Here is a 14520-nt window from a genome sequence, read left to right as displayed (position 1 = left end):
ACACATGGTCAAAGAACAGATGACACAGAATAACATCAGTGTAGGTTGCAAAATGTTTATTAGGTCACTGATATGGTGGTGAATGTTATTTCATTCATTGCCAGAAGATGACAGTTTTAAAACTTAAAAGGTAACAGAAGAGCATAAAAATAAATAATTGAAATGGTAGTTGCATCTGCGCTACTATTGGAAACCTGTAGCTGTAAGGGTTTTTGGTTTCACTGTGAAAATGGAACCATAAACCTTGTGTTAATCTTAATTGGTAAATTTACATTTGTTTGTAAAAATGTTGAACTATTTTACATTGGAAACATGAAAAAAAGAAAGAAATTTCAGCAACATGTTTTTCTCATTGTATCATAGTTTACAACCAGACAGCAGACAATTCACAACCAGACAGCATGAAGAATGTTGAACGAGGTAAGTTAAGACATGTCATGGATCATCACACCAGTATACAAAAAAAATGTCCACAGATACGTTTATAGGTTTATTTCATTTGTTGTAGGCAGTGATGTATTCAACAGATGATAACCACTAATAACAGACACCGTTTTAAAGCATCGCAAGCTAGAAATGAAGAGCACAAAGAACTGAAATCAATGTATAGGCTACAACTAGCTGAAGTTTGCTGAGCTTTATCCTAACACAAAGAATGCCTGCAATCATTCAGTCAGGGACGACTGCACAAAACGTGCACTGTAAACTAATAAAAACATTATAAACTGTTAGGAAATGATAAACAAATGTAGTTTGTGCAACACTGTACATTTATTTGCCTTTAAAAAAAAATATATATATATCCCATTAAACCTGCTGAAATACAGGGAGCATGAACTGAAATTCTCAGTTCCACCTGGTTCCACGCGCATGTCCGGGAATCTCATGAATATTCATGTATGCACCGCCCACTGAAACCAAAAATCTCGGAAACCAAAAATCTCGTAACACCCGGTCTGATCACCTGGCTAAAGGTAACGTGACGTCACTGCGTTAGCCACGCCCCACATTTTTCATTTGAGCGGAGTTACCAGAGTGTCACGCTTCTGTGCAGTAATGAGCCACTTTCTGCTAGTCATTTTCTCTCTCATCATCGCCAGTAAGTAGTTTAGTAGTTAATACAGTTCTGTAGTATAAGTCTATTTTTCAATTATTCAAAGTGCAAATACATTTGACAGGTGCTGCTGAGTTTCGCCGATGCTCTCCCCTATGGCTTAACGCCAGTCAAGTTAAAGTCAGCTGTAGCGACGTCCAGATTGCACAGTACTGTGATCCTGATCAGAGCTGTCGACACACGAGCAAGCCCGGGGTCTCGCTGGAGAAGCACAGGGAAAGAGGACTCTGCCTAACCATCACCAACTGCTCCTACGAGTCGTGGTCCTGCGAAGCACTGAGTTACGTCCATGCCGAAGAATTTGGGGAGAATTTTACTGTCCACGTGACGTGCAACCGTAAGTAATTTAAAGATTAAAGACTTCTTCCATTTATGATTCTTTAGTGCATTTCACTGATCATTTTGTCGTTAATAACTTGTCAAGGTGGCAGCTGAGAACTACCAAATGTTATTTATTTATTTATTTACTACCACACCAAGCTGACTGATTTCCATGCATTCATTTTTAAAATCACTTTGTTTGTTCCTCTTGTTCTTTGAAGAACCTACTAGCACGTTGCCCAGTCCAGGACCTACAAGCACTTCAGCAACTTCAGGATCTGCCAGCACTTTGCCCAGTCCAGGCAATAATGAGTCACAGTCAGAGTCTCTTTCAGCTGGGGTCATTGTGCTGATCATCTTTGGGCTGATCATCGTGTTGATCATCTTTGGGCTGATCATCTTTGTGCTTTGCATCCGTTACAAGAAGGTAAGTGTTTTCAGAGGCAAATAAAATCTTTGTTGGTGAAGAGCTTTATTAAAGGAATAGTTCACTCAAAAATGAAAATTATCATCTTTTACTCACCCTCAAGTTGTTCTTAACCTGCATGACTTTTTTTTTCTTTTTTCTGTGAACAACAAAACACAACAGTGTGAATGTCAGGGTTGCTTTTTACGTATTAATGTGGATCAGGGACCCCAACTGCCAGGCTTCAAAAAGATCAACAAAAGTGCATTTAATATACCATGAAAATTGCCCAGAAAACCGTGTGCCATATTCCAGGTCTTCAGAAGTCGTATCAGCTTTACATGCGGAAATGGATGGACTTGTAAGTTGTTATTTCCCCGTTGCTATAGCACCCAAATTTATTTTACATGTAGGCCCATTTAAAGATTGGCGATTGGTCATGGGACATGAGAAATAAAGGCTTCAGAAGACTTGGAATATATTTCACAAGTTGTGTGGACTATTTTTTGTCCACAGAAGACAAAGTCGTACAGGTTTGGAATGACATGAAGGCGAGTAATTGATGAGAGAATTTTTTTTTTTTTTTTAGGATCTCAGGAGATCTGAGATATTAGAGTTGCAGTCAAGCAAATAAACTTCTGAAACACTTGTTCATTGTCGATTACTGCCATTTTCACATAATACTTCAATAAAATTACACAACAAGATCAACAACTAAATCAGATTTTTAGTAATTTTTTAAACATATAAAATATTTGTCCTTGCAGGTGAAGTGCTTCAGGAAAGCCATTCGTGACATCTTCTGTCATAAACGAAGTATCAATGTAAGTGTTATCATATGCAAATTAAATGTTAATCATATGCAAAAAAAAAAAAAATGGGGGGCACATGTCAGAAAACTGCCTACAAGCCAAGGCTACGGCTCTGACATATGATTTTAGATGTTCTTCCTCACCAACTATTTTCATGAGAATGAAATGCTTGTGCATATTGTGAAAAGACATTTATTTTGACCTTTTTCAGTGTTTTGTTTTTAACAAATTTGTGTTTGATTGCCATTGCAAATAAATCATATATGGCATATCACAATCACAAGACTATCTTAATTAACTTTTGGTTTGGCCAATTGGAAATGTAATATGATGATACTGACCTTGAAATAGTCACTCATTTATGTAAAATTAGGGCCAGTTTTTGCACCTTTGAAGCACACAGTGGGAAGAGGACATTGTAAATGAAAGTGAGCAAATAGATCCCTTCACGAAGGGTCTTTCCACAAGGCCTTTAGCAACATATACTTTGATGGTCACTTCAAGGAAGTCCTTATGCCATATGTGTCCCTGGAGCACAAAAGCAGTGTTAAGTCGCTGGGGTATATTTGTAGCAATAGCCCAAAATACATTGGATGGGTCAAAATTATAGATTTTTCTTTTATGCCAAAAATCATTAGGATATTAAGTAAAGATCATGTTCCATGAAGATATTTAGTAAATTTCCTACCGTAAATATATCAGAACTTCATTTGGACAACTTTAAAGGTGTTTTTCTCAATATTTTGATTTTTTTTTGCATCCTCAGATTCCAGATTTTCAAATAGTTGTATCTCTGCCAAATATTGTCCTATCCTAACAAACCATACATCAATGGAAAGCTTTTTTTTCTATTTAAGACTGGTTTTGTGGTCCAGGGTCACATATGATTTTCTGATCCTGTTTGGCAAATTGGATATCCAGTCATAATCCAACATTCAGTTTGCGGTATTTTATATACACAGAGATGTATAGCACTTATTATACAATTCAATTTATTAGATTTTATTAAATTTATATAAGTTATGAAATTTAAAAAAAAAGAATTTTTTGCTGAATGATGCTGAGGAGTTTTCTTAAAATATTGTGTCTGAATTCACTTGCAGAGGACTCCTAGAGAAGAGCATTTGGTTGATTTGGAAGGCGGGAAGAAAATCATGGTGTAAAGTATGTCAGACATTTACATTGTATTGTGATAGTTTTGTCAAAAAGCTTTCGTCTTTGTGGCACACTAAAAGTCAGGTGAAATTTAATTTTATTAACGTATTTACAGGTAATGATTAAGAAAAACCTACTCCGGGAATACAACATGAAGGAGATCTCTTCTGCCACCTCAACTTGAATATGATGTGCAATAGTTAAGTTAAGTGATATCCTGGCATACAAGGCAGTCAACAGACCATTGTCTTGTTGTAGAGGTCTGCATGAGAGGTCATCCCACCTGTACGCAGCAATCATAATCCCGTGCCAAACTGTTGGGTCAGATACCATGGACGTGCCTTCAAACCTCTACCTTGGTAAACCTACCAGAAGTCTCAAAGTTCTTCTAGAACAGGGATTTTCTACATTTGATGTTTACCTCTGCAACAAAGTCATGATAAACTAAAGTACATTTTACTCTGCATAAGAGTGTCTGGCAAATACTTCTGTTTATATATACTGTGTATTACGCCACTGGGTTTGATTGTTACATGACTGGTTTTGGAATCAGCATTGGGACAGTATTGTAATCTTGTGCCATCCTGAGGAGGAGGGCTTCTCCACCCGAACATCTCCCAAGGTTTATTCCTCTGTAACTAAACCTTTTGGGGAGTTTTTTCTTCACACTGTCACCTTTGGCTTCTTCACTGGGGGACACAAAGACCACAGTATGTATTTTAAGAAGTGCTGCTTAAAATGTATTTATAAATATTCAGTATTTTAGTTTTTTATGATGTTCTAAATTATTTTATATTAACTTAACGCTTGCACAATTTTCCCTTAAAATAAAATTTCTTGAAAAAAAAAAAAAAGGCTTGTGTTTTTATTTTTTTGTTGGATGATTGACTTGATATTCGGACTAGATATTCGAATTCTCTCAAGAAAATGTAATTATTTTACTATGAAGGTTGCAGGTGTGTTAACTGATAACCTTTTGTTTTATTGTGGCACAAATGTGATACAAAAGGTACAATTGTTAAAGATTCTGCAAAAATTTCAAAAAGACTTTACCGGTAAAAGGCTCAAATATACACATTTCTATAGCATTTAATTGATAGTATTGTTCTGTTTTACCTTTGCATGCCACTGCAGAACACAAACCACTAGACCACTTCCTGCTCCACTGGCACTGCTTTTCATTTGAAGGGGTTTCATTTCATTGAACTGCATTATTTTGTAAAGAAAGATAGCTTTGATGTGAATTCTAGGATAACTGATAAACAGTAATGTGAGACTGGAAAAATTACTCTGTTATTGTCTTGCATTTTTGACCAACTATTTTCCTGTTTGACACTGTAAAGCTCCTTTGACACGACAAGTATTGTATAAAGCGTTATACAAATAAAGGTGACTTGACTTGTAACTAACTAAAGCCCCATATGCATGATTCTATATGACATGTTGGTTGGTCTCACAAAAGTATCACCATCACACAGAAGCAGCAGCTCTTCTCCGAGATGAGCAGAACCTCAGATTCTCAATAAGAAACCCAACAGTGGTGATTCCCACCAGACCAGACAGAACCAGACGAATCAGAGCCTCAGTGGAGCCACAGTGATCCAGACAATCTGAAAGAGAAGAGAGCAGCTCATGAACATTTTCTGGCTCATCAAATGTCTTTGTGGAAAAACAGATGCTGCACAGAGGTCATTACGGCAGGCAGAGTTCTGTGGTAAATGTAGTTTGTGTGTCACACCTTCCTGTCGTGGGCAGATCTCTTTCTTGTGAAGACGGACGCTCTTATTGCTCACTGGATTCGCAGCCGTGCAGCTGTAGGTCTCTGGATCGTTATAATGAAGCTCTAATGGTAAACTGAGGTTGATGCTGAGATCAGGATTGCTGGTCTGATTCAGCATTTCACTCCCTTTATACCACGAGATAGACACGTCTTGACCATTCTTCACAGAGCAGACCACAGAGCAGAAATCTCTATATGGAAATCCTGAGAGGAAACAACTCAGTTCAATGGCCAAACTGTAGTGTTATAAGGCCAAAATTATAATTATTTAAATGATTTTATAGCTTGAAACATAACTTATTGTAACTATCAATCAGACGAGAGAAGACATGTAGTATATGTTTGCAAAGTTTTCATCATGTTGATTCAAAACTTTTTGAGATTTGCATATCAAATATGACACAGGCTTTATAGGCACTAAGTAACATCTTTACATCAAAGTTTGATCTTCTTTGCCTGCTAAGATACGTTTAAATAAATATATGAGAATACAGATAAGACTGACCTTCAGAATGATTTGCACTGACCAATGAGCCACCAGTGATGACAGGCACAGAAACCGGTGCTTTAGGGCAACAGAACACAGAAATAACATCAGAGAATGCCATTTCAAGGCATATTGGGATCTGGCCTCATATAAAATCTTGGCCAGATTCACAAAAATCTTTTTAAGAAAGAAGTTAAGACATTAAGTTAACATTCTATTAAGTTAAGAAATATTTTCTTAATAAATTTTTTTTCCATTCAGGTTTTAGTGAATGTACGGCAATTCTTTCCTGAAGACTCGCCGATCAACTTGAAAAACAGCTGTAGTTATCTCAACAAGCGTGCACAATATTTTTTAATGTGCTACATATTTTAATTATTTTGTACTGAATGCTTCTCGTAATTAAAAAATGAGGTCCACATTTCAGTTGATTTTAAGTTGTTACTACATTTCGAATTTAGTCACATCAAACTTCACGTTTACATCAGGGCTTCCCAAAGTAGGGGTCGGGACTTTTAATTTTTTTAAAGGATTAGAAATAGCATATTTTACCCATAAATAAAAAATTATAAGTTGAATTAAAAATAAAACTCTAGCGTGGAGTTTTGTACTCCAGCATGTTGCCCACCCAACTAATCAGGTAAGATTAATGTTGAAATGTAAGTGAGTAAATTACTATAAAATAATATTATTGTTGTTAGACTGTTGTGTTCCTTTGTGTTGTCACTATGCTATAAGTGCATGTGCGCCGTTGTGCAAAACGTTTGTTTACTTTAACCACCTCAGAGGAAAGTGGGGGTCCCGAGGTACTGGCACTGTCTTTTTGGGGGTCATGGGCTGAAAAGTTTGGGAACCCCTGGTTTACATTATCAATATCAGAGTTTAGTGGGGCAAGGAACACGTCAAACCAGGAAATTAAACTAAGATCATTAATAGAAAGCAAAAGACATAAACACCATATGACATATCCCCCCCTCTAAGGGCGGCTCCTGACGCCCTAATGCAACATCCACCCCAACCAACACAACAAAACGTCCAGGAGGGGGGAGGACTGGCGGTGGTCCAGGGGGTGGGATGGAGGGCCAGGCCCGTGAAGAGGAACACAACTGAAATGTTCCCAGGCCCAGAAACGCAGTAAGGACAACGGTAAAACAGTCCATGGTATATCAGTGGTTCAACCGTAATGTTACAAAGCTATGAAAATAGTTGTTGTGAGCAAAGAAAACAAAAAAACATCTTTATTCAACAATTCTTCTCCCCTTAGTCACCCTGTGCCTCCATTATCGAGAGTACCACGACGCATGCGCATGATGCTGTTGAAGTAGAACATGCATGTGCTGCGCCTTTATAATTAATTAATGACAGAATTTAAATTTTTGGGTGAACTATCCCTTTAAAGTACAATTTTAAGAAAGTATGATGATCGTTTTCATTATACTGAATTTAATTGATACTAATATAATAATAAAAATGATCATCGTCCAGATTATTTTTCACCGAAGATTACCGAAATGAGAATGACTGAATGAGAATGAAAATCATACATTTTCAAATTGCAGTAATTTAGAAGGAATGTTTAATAGAAAATGTGAAAACTGTCATGAACAGTTTTTGAACATTATTATTTTCTAATTTTAGACAGAATTTAAATTTTTGGGTGAACTATCCCTTTAATATGCCATGGGACACAAAAGGCATTTTCTCAGTATAGGTCTATGCTGTGACTGACAATAGTTATACATACACATCTTTTCATTGTGGTTATTGTGGCAGAAAGAGAGTTCTATGGTAAATGTAGTATTTCTTGTACCTTCCTGTTGTGGGCAGATCTCTTTCTTGTGAAGACAGACGCTCTTATTGCTCACTGGATTCGCAGCCGTGCAGCTGTAGGTCTCTGGATCGTTATAATGAAGCTCTAATGGTAAACTGAGGTTGATGCTGAGATCTGGATTGCTGGTCTGATTCACTATTTCATTCCCTTTATACCACGAGATAGACACGTCTTGACCATTCTTCACAGAGCAGACCACAGAGCAGAAATCTCTATATGGAAATTCTGAGGAGGAAAAAGTTGAAGTAGAACATGCATGTGCTGCGCCTTTATAATTAATTAATGACAGAATTTAAATTTTTGGGTGAACTATCCCTTTAATATGCCATGGGACACAAAAGGCATTTTCTCAGTATAGGTCTATGCTGTGACTGACAATAGTTATACATACACATCTTTTCATTGTGGTTATTGTGGCAGAAAGAGAGTTCTATGGTAAATGTAGTATTTCTTGTACCTTCCTGTCGTGGGCAGATCTCTTTCTTGTGAAGACGGACGCTCTTATTGCTCACTGGATTCGCAGCCGTGCAGCTGTAGGTCTCTGGATCGTTATAATGAAGCTCTAATGGTAAACTGAGGTTGATGCTGAGATCTGGATTGCTGGTCTGATTCACTATTTCATTCCCTTTATACCACGAGATAGACACGTCTTGACCATTCTTCACAGAGCAGACCACAGGGCAGAAATCTCTATATGGAAATTCTGAGGAGGAAAAAACACCTTAGATTTATTCAAAGGCACAAACTGAGCTAAAATATGCAGCTTGGCCAATAATTAAGATTGTAATGTAAATCACTAAGATATTTATAACAGCATAGCAGACTACTAACATAAAATTATATAAATATCAGTCGTCACTCTGTATCTCCAAATAATATGTCTTAGTAAGATGATATTTAAATTCTTAGTTTTATGATCAAAACATAATGCAATGCAATACAATGATGATTGAGACATGAACAAATAAACATTCCTCAAAAGCCTGATGAAAAATGCTGAAAGGATAATCAAGTAAACCTTACAACAGTTGCTTCAGTCTAGTAAGTGTTCATATTGAAATATTACTCAGAATATAAAAGTTTTTCTTACATTTACTTAAAATCAGTAAAGCTTTCATAGCAAAAAGACAATTGAAGCACGAGCTGAAGGTGGACATTTGTACAGTTATACTAAAAGGCCTTTTACTTGATAAAAGTCTAAACTGTTAATCAGACGAGACGACAGAAGGCATGCAGTAGATTGTGTGCAATATGTTTTTTCAGCAAAGGTTTGAACGTGTCCTTAGAAATACATTTAAATGAATATAGTCATAACCGGCGATCGTAGATGATACAGTCATACAATGCCTATGTCTCTTTTCAAATATAATACAGTCTAAAGTCTTTAGGTGGACAGCAGTACTATGAGAACATTACGGCCTTCATCCCTGAATCCCATTGATATTAATGTCTGATATTTGATCTCTTTCCCCACAATTGACAATTTTCTGACTTTCCATGTTTTCACAGGTATACTGTAGCGGGTGCTATTACACACCTTCTGAAAGTGTATTGAATCCCCAGATCAAAACACGGTGAAGAAAAGCCGAAACAAGCGATCGTGTAAGTAAGCAGATGCATATGTAAAATAACACGATCAAGCATTAAACAGCATACCAAATCAAAACTGCCTAAAGGGGTGATGGGGGGGCTACTGCTATTTCATGCATTCGGAGTTATTTACACTGTTAAAGAGTTTGAGTCTCATGCTAAACATGGCCAAAGTTTCAAAAAACGAGTTGGACGTATGACGGAGTATTTCTGTGCCAAATACACTCCTTCCGGGTTCGAATAAGTTTCTGAAAGTTTTTTTCGAGTATGACCCTGTATGACGTCATGAAGGGCGGAATTCCTTATATGGTCACTTCTCCCAGAAGAGCGCTCGCAAACAGCAACCAGAGCGAGAGCAGCCCATCAACATGCTTCATTCGGGCTACTGAAGTCGTCCGGCAGCGCTGCACAGGACTTGCTCAGAAGAATGTCTCCAAAGAAGTGTGTTTTTGGATGCGAGGGAAACATAACCTTGTTCAGCTTCCCAAAGAACCCAGCGTTACGTGAACAGTGATGCGGTTTGTTTTTCCGGGGCAGCAACGGAGTTTTGCGTGTGTGTTTTTTTTATTCCCATCATTTTGGTGATGAATGTTTTATAAACAAGGTCCAGCTGGATTTACAGATCGTTTGATACTAAAAGATCGAGTGGACCCAGCGATAAAAGATCCTGGTCATGAGTCAGAACCGCAGGCCCTAAGTAAAACTGCATCCAATTTCTGTGTTTTGTTGGCAGTCGGTGCGTGACTCTTAAGCTCTGCCCACGACACGCCTCCAGGAGCTCGGCTGTTTTTGGAGAGGATCGTAAAGCTGTATCTTTCTTTTATAAATCTGATAAATGTCCCCTTAATGTTACCGAATGAAATGTCGACTCAGGAAGTGGTTTAGGACTGTGCAAGCTTTGGGGGTGTTGATGGAAGGAATTGACTCCATCTATGTTTTGGTCATTGCTCTGAATCTGATCCTTTTTACGAAACTTACCCACATTCAAGTGTTGATAAAAAAAGCATGAAGCTAGAATAAAGCCTTTTTTAAGCAGAAGATCTATGCTTCCTTTTGACATACATTATGGGGACCATGAAAAGTTTGTGAAAACTATCAAAAATGCCGGCAGTGGCTGGCAACTTAAAAAAAAAAAAACTCTAGTGGGGAAAGTGTTAAAAATTGCTGTTAGTGCTCCGAGCATCAGAAATTAGTGATCTATGATATTGTATTATGTTGAATATAATTTTGTATATACATTTTGTGCCTATTTGTTAATGAGGGATTTGTGGACACATCAGTGATTTAAGATTTGTGAAGTAAAAATTATATTTTTAATTTTTAAGTATAAATTTAACATTAGACCCTTGGGGTAATATGGGCTGCCAGTTGGGCACATAATGCCCCAAGTGGCATGTTGTTACTATTGCTATTATTTTAAAATGTATTACTTGTTGTAATTAATGGGGTTATTATTTAATGTTTCCATTAATTAGATGTACATTTCAGACATCCTTCACTTTCATTAAAACCTGTAGGTTAATTGAGTGAAATCATTCAATTTACATTCAGAGTGTTGCTATTATGACATATGTCACGAATCCTGTCCATGGACTTCCGTTCATTCACCACCAGAGGTCACCCTTTCCATTACATTGACTCTCGCACAACCAGCATACCAAATCAAAACTGCCTAAAGGGGTGATGGGGGGGCTACTGCTATTTCATGCATTCGGAGTTATTTACACTGTTAAAGAGTTTGAGTCTCATGCTAAACATGGCCAAAGTTTCAAAAAACGAGTTGGACGTATGACGGAGTATTTCTGTGCCAAATACACTCCTTCCGGGTTCGAATAAGTTTCTGAAAGTTTTTTTCGAGTATGACCCTGTATGACGTCATGAAGGGCGGAATTCCTTATATGGTCACTTCTCCCAGAAGAGCGCTCGCAAACAGCAACCAGAGCGAGAGCAGCCCATCAACATGCTTCATTCGGGCTACTGAAGTCGTCCGGCAGCGCTGCACAGGACTTGCTCAGAAGAATGTCTCCAAAGAAGTGTGTTTTTGGATGCGAGGGAAACATAACCTTGTTCAGCTTCCCAAAGAACCCAGCGTTACGTGAACAGTGATGCGGTTTGTTTTTCCGGGGCAGCAACGGAGTTTTGCGTGTGTGTTTTTTTTATTCCCATCATTTTGGTGATGAATGTTTTATAAACAAGGTCCAGCTGGATTTACAGATCGTTTGATACTAAAAGATCGAGTGGACCCAGCGATAAAAGATCCTGGTCATGAGTCAGAACCGCAGGCCCTAAGTAAAACTGCATCCAATTTCTGTGTTTTGTTGGCAGTCGGTGCGTGACTCTTAAGCTCTGCCCACGACACGCCTCCAGGAGCTCGGCTGTTTTTGGAGAGGATCGTAAAGCTGTATCTTTCTTTTATAAATCTGATAAATGTCCCCTTAATGTTACCGAATGAAATGTCGACTCAGGAAGTGGTTTAGGACTGTGCAAGCTTTGGGGGTGTTGATGGAAGGAATTGACTCCATCTATGTTTTGGTCATTGCTCTGAATCTGATCCTTTTTACGAAACTTACCCACATTCAAGTGTTGATAAAAAAAGCATGAAGCTAGAATAAAGCCTTTTTTAAGCAGAAGATCTATGCTTCCTTTTGACATACATTATGGGGACCATGAAAAGTTTGTGAAAACTATCAAAAATGCCGGCAGTGGCTGGCAACTTAAAAAAAAAAAAACTCTAGTGGGGAAAGTGTTAAAAATTGCTGTTAGTGCTCCGAGCATCAGAAATTAGTGATCTATGATATTGTATTATGTTGAATATAATTTTGTATATACATTTTGTGCCTATTTGTTAATGAGGGATTTGTGGACACATCAGTGATTTAAGATTTGTGAAGTAAAAATTATATTTTTAATTTTTAAGTATAAATTTAACATTAGACCCTTGGGGTAATATGGGCTGCCAGTTGGGCACATAATGCCCCAAGTGGCATGTTGTTACTATTGCTATTATTTTAAAATGTATTACTTGTTGTAATTAATGGGGTTATTATTTAATGTTTCCATTAATTAGATGTACATTTCAGACATCCTTCACTTTCATTAAAACCTGTAGGTTAATTGAGTGAAATCATTCAATTTACATTCAGAGTGTTGCTATTATGACATTTTTGATTGACCTTTATTATGATCTTAAATTAAAATATGGGCAAATATAAATATGTAAATATTCATGTGCCTGTGTATAAGTCAATATATATAATTATGTAACTAAATTGTCAGTCAAATTAAAAAAAAAATAGTTGATTTAGTTTTTTTTTACATTAATGACACTTTAAAAATATATAAATATTAATAAGAATTATATCAAAAGTAATTTATAAATGTATTAACATTTTACATTATGTGCTATAACAACTAAATTAGCAAATGTTTCTGTTTATTTCCTATAATAACACATTGGCTGATGCATCATCATTGTACCCATGCTAAACTATCTAAATATGTAACAATTTAAAAGTAAATCCACATTGTTCTTAAGAGGGGCATCTTGCCCCATCTTACCCTACTTATTAGAGCGCCACCTTTGGTCCGATCAAGGGGTGCGTGTACCCCTGAGTAATGGGTGGCATTTGGGATCATCCTGCCAAATTTGGTGTTTCTAGGACTTACAGTTTTGGCTAGCCAGACACTTATAGGGCAAAAATTGAATAATAATAAGACAATCAGTACAAATACAATAAAGTTGTGGCATCTTCAATGCTTGGACCCCTAAATGTATGGGACTTACCTTGAACGTCGTTTGCACTGACCAATAAGCCACCACTAATGACAGGTACAGAAACCGGTGCTTTAGAGGAACACAACACATGAAAAAAGTCATTGGAGACGGCAATTTTAAGTCACAGTGGACAGTGGAATTTATCTATAAAAAAAAAAATCTTAGGACCTGCTTTATTTAAAGAAGCTAAAGGTAACGTTAAAGGCTTACTGGCTTACTGATAAGTGTCAGAAACATCAGGTTTTTAACACTTAAGACTAACATTATACTCTTAAGTAGCTCAATATACTGGCACAGAATGTGACACAGTAATAGTTTGTTTTGTATTGGCTGTAGCTAAAACTTACCATATACATCGACTCTGAATGTTTTCCTAGAGATGAAATCATTGATGGTGAGAGCAAGCTTATAAAGTCCAGATTCACTGACGCTGATGTTCCAGATGGTCAGTGATCCTGTCTGTTGGTCGAGCTGCAATCTGTCAGCCAGTCTCTTATGAAGCGATACTTTACTACGGTACATCTGTGCTATTTGGGTGGTTTGGCTGCCGGTTGTAAACAGCCACATTGTCTCATCATCTCCTTTTAGTTCAGGTATTCCTGTTTGCAAAGTCAGAGCCTCTCTCTCCATCACTGTCTTTAACTCATCCCATCCACCATTCACCAGATCTGAAACAATATGAACGAGGGTTAAACAGGGGTTATATGAAGAGTTTGATCAAACTACAAAAATCTAAAGTCAAGTATATCTAGAATACCAAGAAAACACAATATGATCTAAAATTCTGGACTTCTGAAATCTAAATAAAGTAAATTTGCTAAGATTTCAGACACACTTTGAGACTTGAAATGTTGCATTGTTTAGAAATGAATTCAACATTGTCTACAAACTATTGAAAATGTTCTAGTAAGCGCCTTGACCAGTGACCACAACCACTAAAACAATATTTTGCTTGAGAATAGAAAATATATTTAAAAGGTTTATCTTACCTTCCATACTGATGAAAAATACAATAATAACCCACATGCTGATGGACATTTAAAAAAATGATCAGATGATATAAGTGCTGTTGTTTCTCTTGATGAAGCACCTGAAGCCCGAAATGATCTGATGAACATTCAGTGAAGATTCAGTCTCTGACTTTTATCAGGAAGTGACACACTGGCAATGACATCAGCTGTACCACTAGATGGCACCAAAACCAACAATGAACAATTAAAGGGGTCATATGATGCGATTTACATTTTTC

The 14520-nt window shown here is 37.1% G+C and overlaps 2 protein-coding genes across 3 annotated transcripts; one reads left to right on the top strand and one right to left on the bottom strand.

The window, feature by feature from the left end:
- Window positions 1–1014: 1014 nt before the first annotated feature.
- Window positions 1015–4630, top strand: LOC107550149 (uncharacterized). Of its 2 annotated transcripts, XM_016231377.1 has the most exons (6): window positions 1015–1099; window positions 1179–1451; window positions 1657–1862; window positions 2609–2665; window positions 3757–3817; window positions 3924–4630. In XM_016231377.1, the coding sequence occupies exons 1-5, from the start codon at window positions 1057–1059 to the stop codon at window positions 3814–3816; spliced, it is 639 nt and encodes a 212-aa protein (XP_016086863.1). In that variant the 5' UTR covers window positions 1015–1056; the 3' UTR covers window position 3817; window positions 3924–4630. The 2 variants fall into 2 exon arrangements, with proteins under 2 accessions (XP_016086863.1, XP_016086864.1); XM_016231378.1 differs by lacking the exon at window positions 2609–2665 and having other exon boundaries at window positions 3924–4629.
- Window positions 4631–5264: 634 nt separating this feature from the next.
- Window positions 5265–14297, bottom strand: LOC107550148 (SLAM family member 9-like). Its single transcript, XM_016231376.1, has 5 exons — window positions 14261–14297; window positions 13619–13939; window positions 6081–6153; window positions 5547–5779; window positions 5265–5418 (listed from the first exon to the last, which is right to left on the bottom strand). The coding sequence occupies exons 1-5, from the start codon at window positions 14295–14297 to the stop codon at window positions 5279–5281; spliced, it is 804 nt and encodes a 267-aa protein (XP_016086862.1). The 3' UTR covers window positions 5265–5278.
- Window positions 14298–14520: the final 223 nt, after the last annotated feature.

Source organism: Sinocyclocheilus grahami, unplaced genomic scaffold, assembly GCF_001515645.1.
Source record: "Sinocyclocheilus grahami isolate Dianchi unplaced genomic scaffold, SAMN03320097.WGS_v1.1 scaffold389.1, whole genome shotgun sequence".
Taxonomy (NCBI): domain Eukaryota; kingdom Metazoa; phylum Chordata; class Actinopteri; order Cypriniformes; family Cyprinidae; genus Sinocyclocheilus; species Sinocyclocheilus grahami.
The sequence above is the reverse complement of the archived record's forward strand: the minus strand, read 5'-3'. Positions and strand labels throughout refer to the sequence as shown.